We start from the raw sequence: 13,346 nt of genomic DNA on the forward strand, positions 1-13,346 counted from the left end.
AGTAAAAACAAAACGTAAGTTCCCAGACTTGATTCCCACTGCTACTATTATCCTAAACTAATATAGGAAAAAAAACTAAGGTCCCAGGTTTTATTTTATAAAAGTTATCAATTCAGTTCAAACCTGCACAAGTTTTGGTGTCATTAAGAAGTTCGTATCCATCTCCATCACACCAACATAAAGGTCCTGTGGGTAGTTCAGCACACTTGTCCGTACATCCAAAGTTATTGCATTGTTGGGCAGCTTTAAACAAAAATATGTTATCATTAGGCAGCTTGATGTAGTAAGCCACAGCGTGGAGTAGGTGTCACAATACTTACTACACCACTATGAGGTCGTATGTTCGATCCCCACTGCTTTCACGGCAGAGTACCCTTAAGTAAGGCGCTATTAAAGGTATGAAGTCCTGCTGAGTCAATACTTATTCAGCAGCTCAATTATCGAGCAATTATAATCAATGATATCCTAAATTGCTAATGGCAACTCAAGACTGAGTCAGAGTAACTGATGTGACTCTATGTTTAGGTCGTGAAATCGACCATTCCACATCAAGGTTAATTATTTAAAAAACCAACCACAGAAAGCTCCTTCATCTGTTCCTTCGACACAGTCATTAAACCCGTCACAAACTTGATCAAAGTTAATGCAAACCGTTGTCCCAGGGCACTCCCATTCGTTGTATTTACAGGGGGGAGGGGGAAGGGTTGGAGGGGGCGTAGCTGTGTGGAGAAATAAATTATTAATTATAAATAATCAGTATGATGACAAAATTAATTACCATGACAACAGAATTACTTGAAAAATTAAATACCTATCTGATAACAGTTTGTGGTAAATAATGTTAAAAAATCACTATATAAAAAACTTGTCACTTTTACAATACTTATTAGTTTAAATAAAGAAGAAAAATAAATAAATTAAGTTTTGTACAATAGTGCAAGTCTTTAGACAAAAACCCAACATTTATAAACAACTTACGACAATCCCTTTCGTCACTTAAATCTCCACAATCATTATCCCCATCGCAAATAAATGCACTATAAACACAGTAGTTGTTGTCGCATTTAAAGTAATTAGATGGACATGTCACAGGAGCTAAAAAAATGATTTCAATTAAAAGATTTTTTTATTTATTTGTTCAAATAATAAAACTTCAATTTCACGAATTTTTATCTTTGATGTGGAAAGGTCGACTTCATGACCTAAACTTAGAGTAACATCAGTTACCCAGACCCAATCTTGAGTTGCCTTGACAGTTTGGTATGTTATGAATTATAATTGCCTAATAATTTATCTGCTAATGAGAGGCTGGCTTAGCAGAAGTTGAAATCATTTATATTGCCTTACTCAAGGGCACAACAGTATTAAAGCAGTGGGGATCAAACACAAGACCTAATGTAGTAAAGTCTAGTGTTCTAACTCTACACAAAACAGGTGGCAAGTTATACTTGAAAATTAATTTTTTTTTAATATTAAAACCAAAAAAGATGAATTAAATTTTTTTTTGTAACATCTAAACAAGAGTTGTAACCACTTACGACATGTTGGGGGTTCATCAGAGCCGTCATCACAATCCCTTCTTGCATCACATCGCCATGACAACGGGATGCATAGTCCACTGGTTTGACATTGAAACTCGTCATCTTCACACTGCCCTGGAGGTCGCGTAGCTGAGAATAAAAAACTTAAAATAAAATAAATGAGCAAAATTTTGACAAAAGCTTGTTGTCACTTTTTTTTAGTAAAGCACAAACTTATTTCAAGGAATTTTTGATTTTAAAAAATAAAAAAAATGTTTTTAAAGTTATTATTAACATTCATAAACTTATAAACAAAATTAGATTCAAGAGATCACTTGTACAGTTTCTAAAAAATAATAAAGTTAGGTACAAAACTGACAACGACGAGAAAGTGCAAACGACGAGAGAGAAAAGTTCGTTTAAAGACCAAAAAGTACAAGTGACTTGGTTTAAATTAAAATTAAATAACTTTGAGGACAAACTCACGACAATCTAATTCATCTGATCCATCCCTACAATCTTGCCAACCATCACAAAGATAATAAAGGGAAATACATTGAAGTCCATCACTACAAGCAAAGTAGGCGTAGGGGTTGCAATCTATAGGAGCTGTAAGTTATATTTAAGGTTATATATAACTGCAATTTATTAAAAAAAAAAATTTAATATTTGTATATTCTTAGTGTAAAAAAATCAAATTCACAGTTAACTATAGAGCAACATTTGTTACCCTGATTCAACTGCATATTTCCTTTGGCAGTTTGGAATACTATAGGTTATTTTTTTTAATGATTAAGCTGCTGTTTAAGTCATTGCTTAGAAGAAGTTCAGATGTTATGCAGTGCCCGTTAGGAACTAGTATCTATTTTTTCTATGCCAAAACCCAATAAGCAGCTTAATTACCGAACAATTATGGTGAATAATATCCTACGCTTAAATCTTAGTTTAACCTAAGCCATGATGTAGGTGAGCCAAGTGTTCAAACTACTACACCATGCTGTAAGTTAACTATTAAATTTAAGATTTAAAAAAAAATGGTACTTAAATAAAGGCCATATTTCCAACTTAAATTACTTCTAAAATTTACGAAACTTACGACAATCGTTTTCGTCTGCCCCATCGTAACAGTCTTGATATCCGTTACATTTCAAACTCGATGAAATACAACGATGATCTGGACAAGTAAACTGATCTGGTCCACAAGTCCTATCCTCACCTGTTTGTAAATATATTTAAGCTTTAAGAAATTGAAACTAAATTTATTCAAAATTTCGTTGATTTTGGAAAAATAAGTAAATATTTTTAAATAAGTTTGTTGAGAAGAAAACGGGACACATTTGTTATTTTTGTATTTTTATTTAAAAGATGTCACAGTTACTTATATCATTTTTTATTGTGTCAAAAGACAATAAACTTGAAACAAAGACACATGTCACAAATCAGTCACAACTTACAGTCCACCTCATCAGATCCATCACCACAATCATTATTGCTATCACAAACCCTTGAAGGGGAAATGCATCGCCCATTGTCACAGGAAAATTGGGTAGAATGACAAGGACTGACAAAAAAAAATTTATAATTTTTGTTTTATCCTTAATTTGGGAAAGGGTGATTTAACATCCCAAACATAGAGTAACATTTTTTGCCGCAACCCAGTTTAAAGTTGCCTTTGATAGTTTAGGTTATATTTGCCCGATAATTAATTAATTGGCTTTTGGCGCAGCTGGAGTTTATATTGTTTATGCCACCTTACTCAAGTGACCGGCAGCGTGGTGTAGTGGTAAGAACACTTGCTACACCACACATGGGGTCGTGGGTTCAATGATCTCATGCTGTCGCGCCCTTGAGTAAGACGCTATAAACGGTACGAACTCCTGCTGAGCCAGCAATTAGTCAGCAGTATAATTATCAGACAATTACAATCTATAATATCCCACACTGCCACAGGCAACTCGAGACTGGGTTGAAGTAACTAATGTTACTCGATGTTTAAGTCGCGCATTCGACTTTCCCACATCGAGGATAAAGATATACAAAAAAAAGTGCGCTACAGCACGAAAACAATTGAAAGTGTCCCCAGCACATCATATAGTAAAGTCAAGTGTCCTAACTACTAGACCATGCTGCATATAAAAACCTAATATTAAAAAAGGGCAAAACAACCAAAATATGAATTTAACTTATATTACCCTTTTATTTTTGTATAGGCAAAAATAATTTTTTGAAGTTATAAACCTTATTAAACATCATTAAATAAATAATAAAAATTTGGATAAACTTACTAAGGAGAAGGACAAGTTGATTCATCGGAGTTGTCACCACAATCATCATCACCGTCACATTTCCAGTTTATCGAGATACATTTCCCGTTTGTGCACTGGTATCCATAGGGACCACATGTACCTGTGAAAACGAAATATTTTTATGTAAGATTATTGTTTTACCTTTATTTAAACTAATCAATTGCCTTTTTTAAAAATTGCATTTTAATTGTCTTAAATATTTTTATATTTATCGCCAAAGTGAGAAAGTTCACGTCACAACCTAAACATAGAGTAACATCAGCTACCCTAATTCAGTTTTAGGTTGATTTTAACAGTTTTAAATAATGTTGTTCATCAAAGCCTGATAGCAAATCTGTTGATTTGATTAAGCAGGAGTTCATATTGTTTTTAGTGCCTTACTGCTTAAGTGCTTAATATGATTGCAACTCTCGAATGACATTGGTGGTAAATATTTACCTCACGCTACAAACAGCATTTTTTTTATGACTTTTAAATTGGACTTACACACATATATATATACCGGCAGCGTGGTATAGTGGTAAGAACACTTGCTACACCACACATGAGGTTGTGGGTTCAATCCCCACTGATCTCATGCTGTAACGAAGAAGGCGCTATAAACGGTATGAACTGCTGCTGAGCCAGGACTTAATCAGCAGCATAATTACCGGGCAATTATAATCTCTGTAATATCAAACTGCTAAAGGCAACCCGAGACTGGGTCGGAGTAACTGATGTTACTCTATGTTTAAGTCGCGCATTCGACTTTCCCACATCAAGGATAAAGATATATACAAAAAAAGAAATTAATCCATAAGCTCCATTCTAAATAAGTCTAAATTAAAACCACTTTATACTGGTCACTATAGTAATGTTAGTTTTTATTTTAACACCAACTTTAAAGTTTTTAAACATTAATTACATAAAAGTTTTGTTAATATCACCACAAAATTGAAAAAAATTTATTTTACCACAAATGACCACAACTTACCACAATCTACTTCATCACTACCATCCCTACAGTCATCTATTCCATTACATGTGTAAGCATGATAAATACAACGTCCGTTAGCACAAGAAAACTACAGCAAAATATTAAGAATTAGTTTAAAATAAGATTTTGAAAAATTAACTTTTTATTTTGCATTAAAATTTAGTTTTAAATTTGTAAGTTAAAATTACCACCAACAACATTCTAAAGTGGTAAAAATACTTGGCTTAACTGCATGAGGTCATTGGTTCGATTCCAGCTGCTTTTATATTTTAAGTGCTGTTAGGAAAAACACTATAAATGGTATGAACTATTGCTGAGAGCCAAACACTAATTGGCATATTAATTATAGGGCAAATTTATTCAATAGATCTCAAACTGCTAAAAGTGTGTGGTGTAGTGATCAGAACACTCAGCTTTCCTACACGATGTCCTGGATTCGATCCCCACTGCTCTCATGCTGTGGCACCCTTGGGTGTCGCAAGCAACTTGAGACTGGGTCGGGGTAACTAATGTTACTCTATGTTGAGGTTGTAAAGTCGACCATCCCACATCGAAGATAAATAAAAAAAAACATGTAACCTGGTAACTATCATCACATGGTGGTGAAACAGTTGAATGAGGGTCGCGTAAACAACCAGTTCCAATGTGGTTTGGGTAAAATCCATTTGGACATCCACAACTTCTAGAATCTGAAAAAAACAATAAATTCAAGTCAACTTTTAACTCCAAAAAAAATTCCAAAAAAAAAACTATTTGATTTTTTGGCTATCACACAATTAAAAAAACCTTTCTTAGAATATTTAAGAATATGTAATTAAAGGTAAAAAATAGGTAAATAAATTGATCTTAATAGCTTACAAAATAAATCAAGTTTGGGTTAAATTTAAATATTAGCTAAAATTAAAGAATAATCTCTCTTAGAAAAAACAAAATATGTAATTTATAAATACTAATCGATAACCTGCCCGACAGTCAGGATTTCAATTGTCATAATATGGCCACAACTTCAGACTAATTTGCTCGTAATAATTTACCCACACACCACAAAAATGTTTATTTATTTCGCATATCTTAAATTGGACATACATATATTTATATACATAAATATATATACCATTCACCATTCATAGATTTCAACTAAAATGAAAAATACTTACTGGATGGCGCGGGAAAGCAAAAAAATTGGCAACCTCCATTTGGATTTGCTGCTCTATTGCACTGGTTGCTGTAATATCTTGTCTAAAAATAAATATTATTATTAGACTGTTGTCAACTTAACTATTTTATACGAAAATCACAAATTTAAGACATCAACTTTTTTGAATAAAAAATAAGATAAATTTTGGTAATTTGCAACAGCACTATATTAAAACATAAATCAGCAGCTTACTGCATACATCAAAATCTAATAAATTCAACGTAATATTTTTTTATATATATTTATCTTCAATGTAGCCTAAATATATAGTAACATTGTTACTTAGTTTCCTTTGACAGTTTGGGGTATTATAGATTTACAAATGCCCAATAATTAAACTGGTGATTAACATTTGGCCTGTCATAAGTTCATACCGTTTATAGCACCTACTTAAGGATAAAACAGCATGGAAGTAGTGGGGATCAAACCCAGGACCTCCAGTGGTGAAAATATACTTTAAACCAAAAGCTTACAATATGAATCACAATCTTTTAAACTTAGTGTAGTTAACCACTAACCTGTAGTGATTTATCCTGCATGGACATTGAATAAATCGTTCCCACGCCCGCTTCCACTACATCAGGTGTTGCTGGGGTGCTTGATGGATATTTATAAACTCTGTAGATATTTTGTTCCCTGATGTCCGACCAAAACCTGAGGATAAACAACAAGTGTTTTTATAATTCAAAACATTATCAATTTAAAGGCAGTCAGCGTAGTGGTCAGAACGCATGATTTTACCACATGAAGTTCTGGGTTCAATTCCCACTGCTTTTGTGCTGTAGCGCCTTTAAGCAAGGCGTGGATAAGTTAATAGTATCCCAAACTGCCAATAACAACTCAAGACTGAGTCAGTGTAACTGATGTTACTCTATGTTTAGGTTGTAAAGTCAACTATTCCACATCAAGAATAAATAAATATGAAAAAAAATGATGGACTAAAAAATTGATTTCGGTGCAAAACTTACTCATATAGAAGTAAAAATTGAGCCAAAATTAAATTTTTGTTATTTTTAACAAAAAATTTTTTTTTTTATTGATTCTCGATATAGAAAAGTCAACTTAAAGACCTAAACACAAAGTAACGTTTGCTGCCTCTACCCAGTCTCAAATTGACTTCAGAGTTTGTAATATTATTGGGAATAATTGCTTGATAATTAATCTGCCAATTGGTTTTGGGCTGGGCAGGTGTTTATACTATTTAAAGCTTCATCATTAAAGGTGATAAAGCCTTAAAACAGTAGAGATCGAACCTAAGGTAGTAATCCCAAAAGTTTAAACCACTTTACTACATTACAATTTAATAACACTTACACGAAGTTACTAGCAACCCCAATTGAGAAAGGGTAAGGTAATTGTTGGGTTAAAGAGAATTGTTGACGTGAATACCCATAAAGACTTATCTTCTCCAATCTATTAAATCCAAGATCCACCCAATACACATAACTGGAACTAGAAAGAAAATTAAAAGTTTAGTTAGAAATATTGTAATTGATGCAGAAAAATGACGGTCTGAAATAATAATTGATAAATAACTTTTTATATATCTTTATCTTTAATGTTGAAAGGTTGATTTCACAGCTAAAACATCGAGTAACATCATTAACTAGTATCGAGATATTTTTGGTAGTTTTGGATATTATTGACTATATCAGCCTTAAAATTGGTATCTTTATATTGGCTTACTCAAGGGCCCTAAAACATGAAAGCAGTCGGAATTGAACCTATTACCCAATGTTGTGTAGCAAAACAATGTTGTGTTGCTGCTAACAGAATATATACCATGCTCACAGCAATACGTAAAAACTACATGTTAAACTCTATATTAAGGCTTTAGCTATTATGTAAAGTTTAACCAAACCTTAAATCGATGGTAATAGCAATAGGTTGATATATTGAAGTATTAACCAGGACTTCCATATGAGTTCCATCCATCCATGTTTTATAAATATGAGCTGGTCTCAACATATCAGCATATACCATGTAACTGTAAAGTAAATAACAGCATATTAATTTGGAAAACTTGAAACAATGCAATTTAAAAAACATTATGTAATAATCACACATTAGAATAAAAAATTTCTGTCATTTTTTCAACATATAAAAATATTTTTTTAACACATAGAAATTTATTAATACCCCAAAAAATATCTTATTAACACAAAAAATCTGAAGAGACCCCAAAAATATTTTTTAACGCATAAAAATCTATTATTACCCATATAAAGGAGACAAGGCAAGACCAGTTGGGTTGTATAAATTAGAAACTAGATCTTTTTTCAACTTATCACGATCATTAACGTTGATTGCACTAATTGTTTTATAAGAGTTGTCGACGATATACAAGTTATCTGTAGTCCAATCCAATGCGATATATCGCACAACGCCAAGATTACTGATAATAACATCTTCAAGTGAACCTTAATTTAAATATATTTTGTTGTTTTTTTTTATAAAAGATTAGTATTTTTTACATATTTATTTATTCTTGATGTGGCAAGGTTGGCTTTACCACCTAAACATAGAGTAACAACAGTTACCCCGACCTAGTCTTAAATTAACTTTGGCAGTTTGAATAATATTAATTATAATTTCCTGATATTAATCTGCTAAATAGTGTTTGAGCAAGAGGTTATACCATTTATAGTGCCTTACTAAAGGGTGCTACGGCTTGTAAGCAGTGGAGATCAAACCCATGACCTTATGTTGTAAAGCCATGTTTTCTAACAACTATACAACGTTGCCAGCTTGAGCTTACCTAAGAGATTTTATAACACTTATATTATCGAAGTTAATCAGCTTAATAATTTAGCAGTATGTAAATAACAGCAAGCAAAACAAACTAATCTTTTCCACCATTTTAATATTATTAAAACATTAAAAAAATAGAATTCCAAAGCATACCTGATCCATTAGTAAACCTTCGTTGAATGACATTGTTGTAGGCCTCCAGGAAGTAAATATACCCTTTGACTGCATCACCAGTCACCCCTAGGAAGGCTTGTTCATAGTTGCCCAAAATAGGAAGAATAATGTCATCATTAATACTTGGGTTTGTGGAAATTCCCCTTACCGAGTCGTACGCAGAGATTAGCATATAAGCATTTGTTATTTCTAAATATTTTAAAGTTTAATTTTAATTTTTGAAATAATTGGATTTGGTTAGATTAAATTAGTAGATAGTTCGCCCTATCATCGTGATTTTAGTTTCCATATTATCTTAACTCCTAACTAATTTTTTGCTTGTGATAATTTACCTTAGCACCACAAATGGCAGTTTTATTTATTTTGAAGGCCTATAAATTAAACATACATTTATATATGTATATCAGCAACTAAGCTCTATTATATAAATCTACTTTCATATAATTAAGTAGATTTAAAGTAGAAATTTAAACTGTTATCACAATTTTACAGTAGGTAAATTACTTTAATCCATGTTAAATATCTTATTCGCAGCATTACTAAAAAAAAGAAATTTACTAAAATAAAATTGTTCAATTTAATTTGATCTGATTAAAATAAAATCCATTTAACAAACCTGAGCAAGATTTTCCATCATAACTTATGGTGAATCCTGGATCACATTTACACGAGTATCCAAGCCCATTGTTGTCAAGAGTGTGGCTTAGTACACACAGATGCGCACAACCACCGTTCTGTACTTCACATGGGTTTGAAACTGTACAAAAAAAATAATTTTGATATTCAAATTAAAATCTATAACGACAACACAGTTAAAAAAATAAAAAGTTTAAAGAAAACTTGAACTTTAGACTCAAAATGATAATTTCCTAATTTAATTAAATTTTTTTGACAACTTTTACTATCTTTGTATTAGTGCATTAAGTTTAAAAAACAGTTAATTTAAAGATTATGCATTTAAAAACCTAATTTAAAACTTTATTGACCAGTTTCTATTTTAGCACTACTTTATTACAGGATAAAATTTATAAGTTTTTAATTAAAATAAATTATACTAATCAATAGCCCCTCCCTACTTTTTACTAGGCATTCATATACACATGGTTGCAAATATATGCCAATAATAATATACCCACTCAGGTCAAACTGCAGTTTTATTTAATTTGTAGGCCTATTCACTGGACATTTAGGTATTGTACACTAAGTTTCGTTATATAATTTTTTTCATATCCCCTTAAGAAGATAGGTTTTTTAATATTTTTATTGGGGTGGGGTGTGATGTTGTGATGTGTTTAAAATACCCTGTTAACCCCGGGCTCAAGGGCAAACTGTGTGGCATTGGCACAGCTAAAACCCGAAACCTTTTGGTTTGCAGTCTGACGCCATGATTGGTATACCACACTACCAGACTTCTTTAACATAAAAATTGTTTACCTTTTGGTTGTCTAGAAGGATGGTACACTACCACACTGTTGGGAGCATCTTGGTTGTTTTCATAAATACTCGAAAGATCAGATCCGTCGAATTTATTTGCCTGCAATACCGCGAGTTTGGTCTGATCAGTCACAAATACATTTGTTTCAAATATTGTGATGTCATTCAGATGGGGAATGTTCGAACTTCTACTTAACACTTGGCGTCTTTTAAACAAAATTATTTATTAAGAAATATGCATAAAAGTTAAATTTTGAAACCAAATTTAGAACTTAATTAACCATTCTGTACTAACTTGACCGGCAGCGTGGTGAGAACACTTGTTACACCACACATTAGGGCCGTGTGTTCAATCCCCACTTATATCATGCTGTAGAGCCCTTGAGTAAGGCGCTATAAACGATATGAACTCATGCTGACCCAGTACTTAATCAGCAGTATAATTATTGGGCAATTATAATTTATAATATCCCAAACCGCCACAGGCAACTCGAGACTGGGTCGGAGTAACTTATGTTACTTTATGAGAATAAAGATATATACAAAAAAAAACCATATGTTGTAAGTTAAAAAGTTAGTTTCAACTATTATAAAGTTATTCTGCAAAAGCTAAAAAATTCGAAAAATCAAAATATCAAAAATCTAAATTTAGATATCAAAATGTGTACGAAAGCTAAAATTATTAAAACCATAAAAAAAATGTTAAATTATTAAATAAATCTTTTTTTTACCTAAACCTTCCATTATAATCCACTGTCTCTATGTAATCAAACTTGGTGTCCACCCAATACACCCTTTTTGCCTCGTAATCAACACTTACACCACTAGGGGTCCCCATTTGGGTGTTCACTAGAGTGTACACTTCAGTTCCATCCATAAACGCTCGAACTAACCGAGGATTGTCTTGATGCCAGTCAGTAAAAAACATGTAGCTAAAAAACAAAACATTTTTTGTACTTTTCAATAACAAATTTAAAAAATAAAAATTAAAAAATTAAATAAATAACTACCAAAAATGTTATTTTGTTTTTTTTACGTAAGTTTTTCTTGCACATCAATGAAAGTAATACAAAGATGAACAACAAATATTACAATAATGCAATATGGACAAAATGACAAAATCAGTTATTTAATAATTTAACATGGTGTAAACATTAATTTAACATAAAGATTTTATGTTATGGCATGGTCACCAAAATATATATTAACGCAAAAAGCGTTTTTTTTAATATTAAATTATATAAATTTAAAAATGCAAAACATTTTTTATTTATATTTATATATAGGCTATATAATTTGAAAAAAATTCCCCAAAATTTACCCAATAGTTGGATCAATTGCAATGCCCCGTGGATTTTCCAGCCCCTCACTGACTAAGGTCGTTCGATGTGACCCGTCGAAGTTACTTGCTTCAATTCGGCCCACAAGGGTTTCCACAACATATAGGTTGTTTGCTAAAAATTAACGGAAACACTGAAATTTTTTTCCCCTTTTTTTAACCATTTTTTTAACATACTAGTAGTAGTAAGAAAATTTTGTGAATATTTATTTATGACATTATATTTACCAATCCAATCAACTGCGACATGTTCAGGATCTTGAATAGCAACATCGAGGATTGTTTGTTGGTTCGTTCCATCAAGATCGGCAGAGTAAATCTTAAAATATTTTATTTAAGAAAAAGTTTTTTCCCAAAAAAAGAAATTTATTAAAAATTGAATTATTCTCTAAAAAGTTAGTGTCAATATGAACATTTAAAAAATAAATTCTGTAATTTAAAAAGTAGAATAAGTGAAATTTTATAAAAAGTAATTTAAAAAAGATTTATTGAAAAATTAACTAGCCTAAAAAGATATTATTAATATTATTATTGATCAAAAAGATAGTGTCAAAATAAGTATTTATAAAGTAAAATCTTAAGCTTTTCGACAAAATTGAATACTTTTAAAAATACATAAAAGCATCATAGATAAAAAACATAAAAAAAAAACTTAAATTAATTGCCAAAAAAATCTTAAATTAAATATATACTTGAAAAATCTTAATATTTTTTATTAATTTTACAGCACTGAATTTACAGCATTTCATTACGTATCAATTTTTTTTTATTTCCTAATTTTTTAATTTATAAAAAAACAAATGAAAATATCACCGACCTTTGCATCTTCTGGATCTGCCCAAAATATTTTTCCCATTTGGAAATGGTAATCAACCCCAGCAGGTCGGTTGCCGGCGACAACCCTAGTTAAGGTGTTTCCCCCACCGAATGGGTCACTAAAATAAATATCCTGACCCGATGTAAACAAAATTTTTGGGGCTCCAGCTACGAATTTGTTGTTTAAAAATTTTAAAAAAATATTTAATAAATAGGCCTAAAATAAAATGTTTAGAAAAAAGTTTAAAAATTTAAAAATCTTTTTTAAACCTATTATAATTTTATAAAATATTGATTTATATTAAATTTACATCAAAAACAAATAAAAAAATTTTAAAACCAGTATAAAATAAATAAAACCATTATTTAAAAAAAAAACTTAAAAAAAATTTGAAAAAGGTTATTAATGGTTAAAATGGTTTTAGAATAATTTGAAAATAGTTTAATAAAGGTTAAAAAAATGTTTTTTACATAAACAAACAAGAAATTACCGGCAGGTTTGGCTTTGCAATGAACAGTGTTTCCGTCAGTTTCTGTGACATAATTATCCTCATCACATAAACATTTAAATCCTCCGACGCTGTTCTCACAAACCTGCTCACATTGACCAAATATTTCACATTCATTAAAATCTGTAAAAATTTTTCAAAAAAAATTGATATTTAAAAATTAAAATAAATTCCAAAAAGACACCACAAGAAAAATTATAGATCTTTTGTACATTACAGTTCTTAAAAAAACTTAAGACTGTAAAGTACAAAAGAGAATTCACTTTGGCCGAAAAGTATGTGAGAAAATTAGCTAGGACCACATGAAACAAAAAAAAAATTAG

The 13,346-nt window shown here is 31.0% G+C and overlaps 1 protein-coding gene across 1 annotated transcript in view; it reads right to left on the bottom strand.

The window, feature by feature from the left end:
* LOC145750826 (low-density lipoprotein receptor-related protein 2-like) overlaps positions 1-13,346 on the bottom strand; it is a 55,606-nt gene that overhangs the window by 38,218 nt on the left and 4,042 nt on the right. The window contains exons 10-32 of the mRNA XM_082566901.1: positions 13,006-13,146; positions 12,516-12,682; positions 11,927-12,017; positions 11,681-11,813; positions 11,091-11,291; positions 10,360-10,565; positions 9,542-9,682; positions 8,905-9,114; positions 8,219-8,420; positions 7,862-7,987; positions 7,315-7,452; positions 6,519-6,654; positions 5,960-6,041; positions 5,382-5,491; positions 4,800-4,890; positions 3,806-3,926; positions 2,975-3,081; positions 2,617-2,736; positions 2,007-2,129; positions 1,539-1,670; positions 979-1,095; positions 576-719; positions 124-243 (exon numbers count right to left, since the gene is read on the bottom strand). Of these exons, the coding sequence (XP_082423027.1) occupies positions 124-243; positions 576-719; positions 979-1,095; positions 1,539-1,670; positions 2,007-2,129; positions 2,617-2,736; positions 2,975-3,081; positions 3,806-3,926; positions 4,800-4,890; positions 5,382-5,491; positions 5,960-6,041; positions 6,519-6,654; positions 7,315-7,452; positions 7,862-7,987; positions 8,219-8,420; positions 8,905-9,114; positions 9,542-9,682; positions 10,360-10,565; positions 11,091-11,291; positions 11,681-11,813; positions 11,927-12,017; positions 12,516-12,682; positions 13,006-13,146 (3,159 nt within the window). The remainder of the gene's footprint in view (positions 1-123; positions 244-575; positions 720-978; positions 1,096-1,538; positions 1,671-2,006; positions 2,130-2,616; positions 2,737-2,974; positions 3,082-3,805; positions 3,927-4,799; positions 4,891-5,381; positions 5,492-5,959; positions 6,042-6,518; positions 6,655-7,314; positions 7,453-7,861; positions 7,988-8,218; positions 8,421-8,904; positions 9,115-9,541; positions 9,683-10,359; positions 10,566-11,090; positions 11,292-11,680; positions 11,814-11,926; positions 12,018-12,515; positions 12,683-13,005; positions 13,147-13,346) is intronic.

Source organism: Corella eumyota, chromosome 4 (genome assembly GCF_963082875.1).
Source record: "Corella eumyota chromosome 4, kaCorEumy4.1, whole genome shotgun sequence".
In the NCBI taxonomy this organism is placed as follows: Eukaryota; Metazoa; Chordata; class Ascidiacea; order Phlebobranchia; family Corellidae; genus Corella; species Corella eumyota.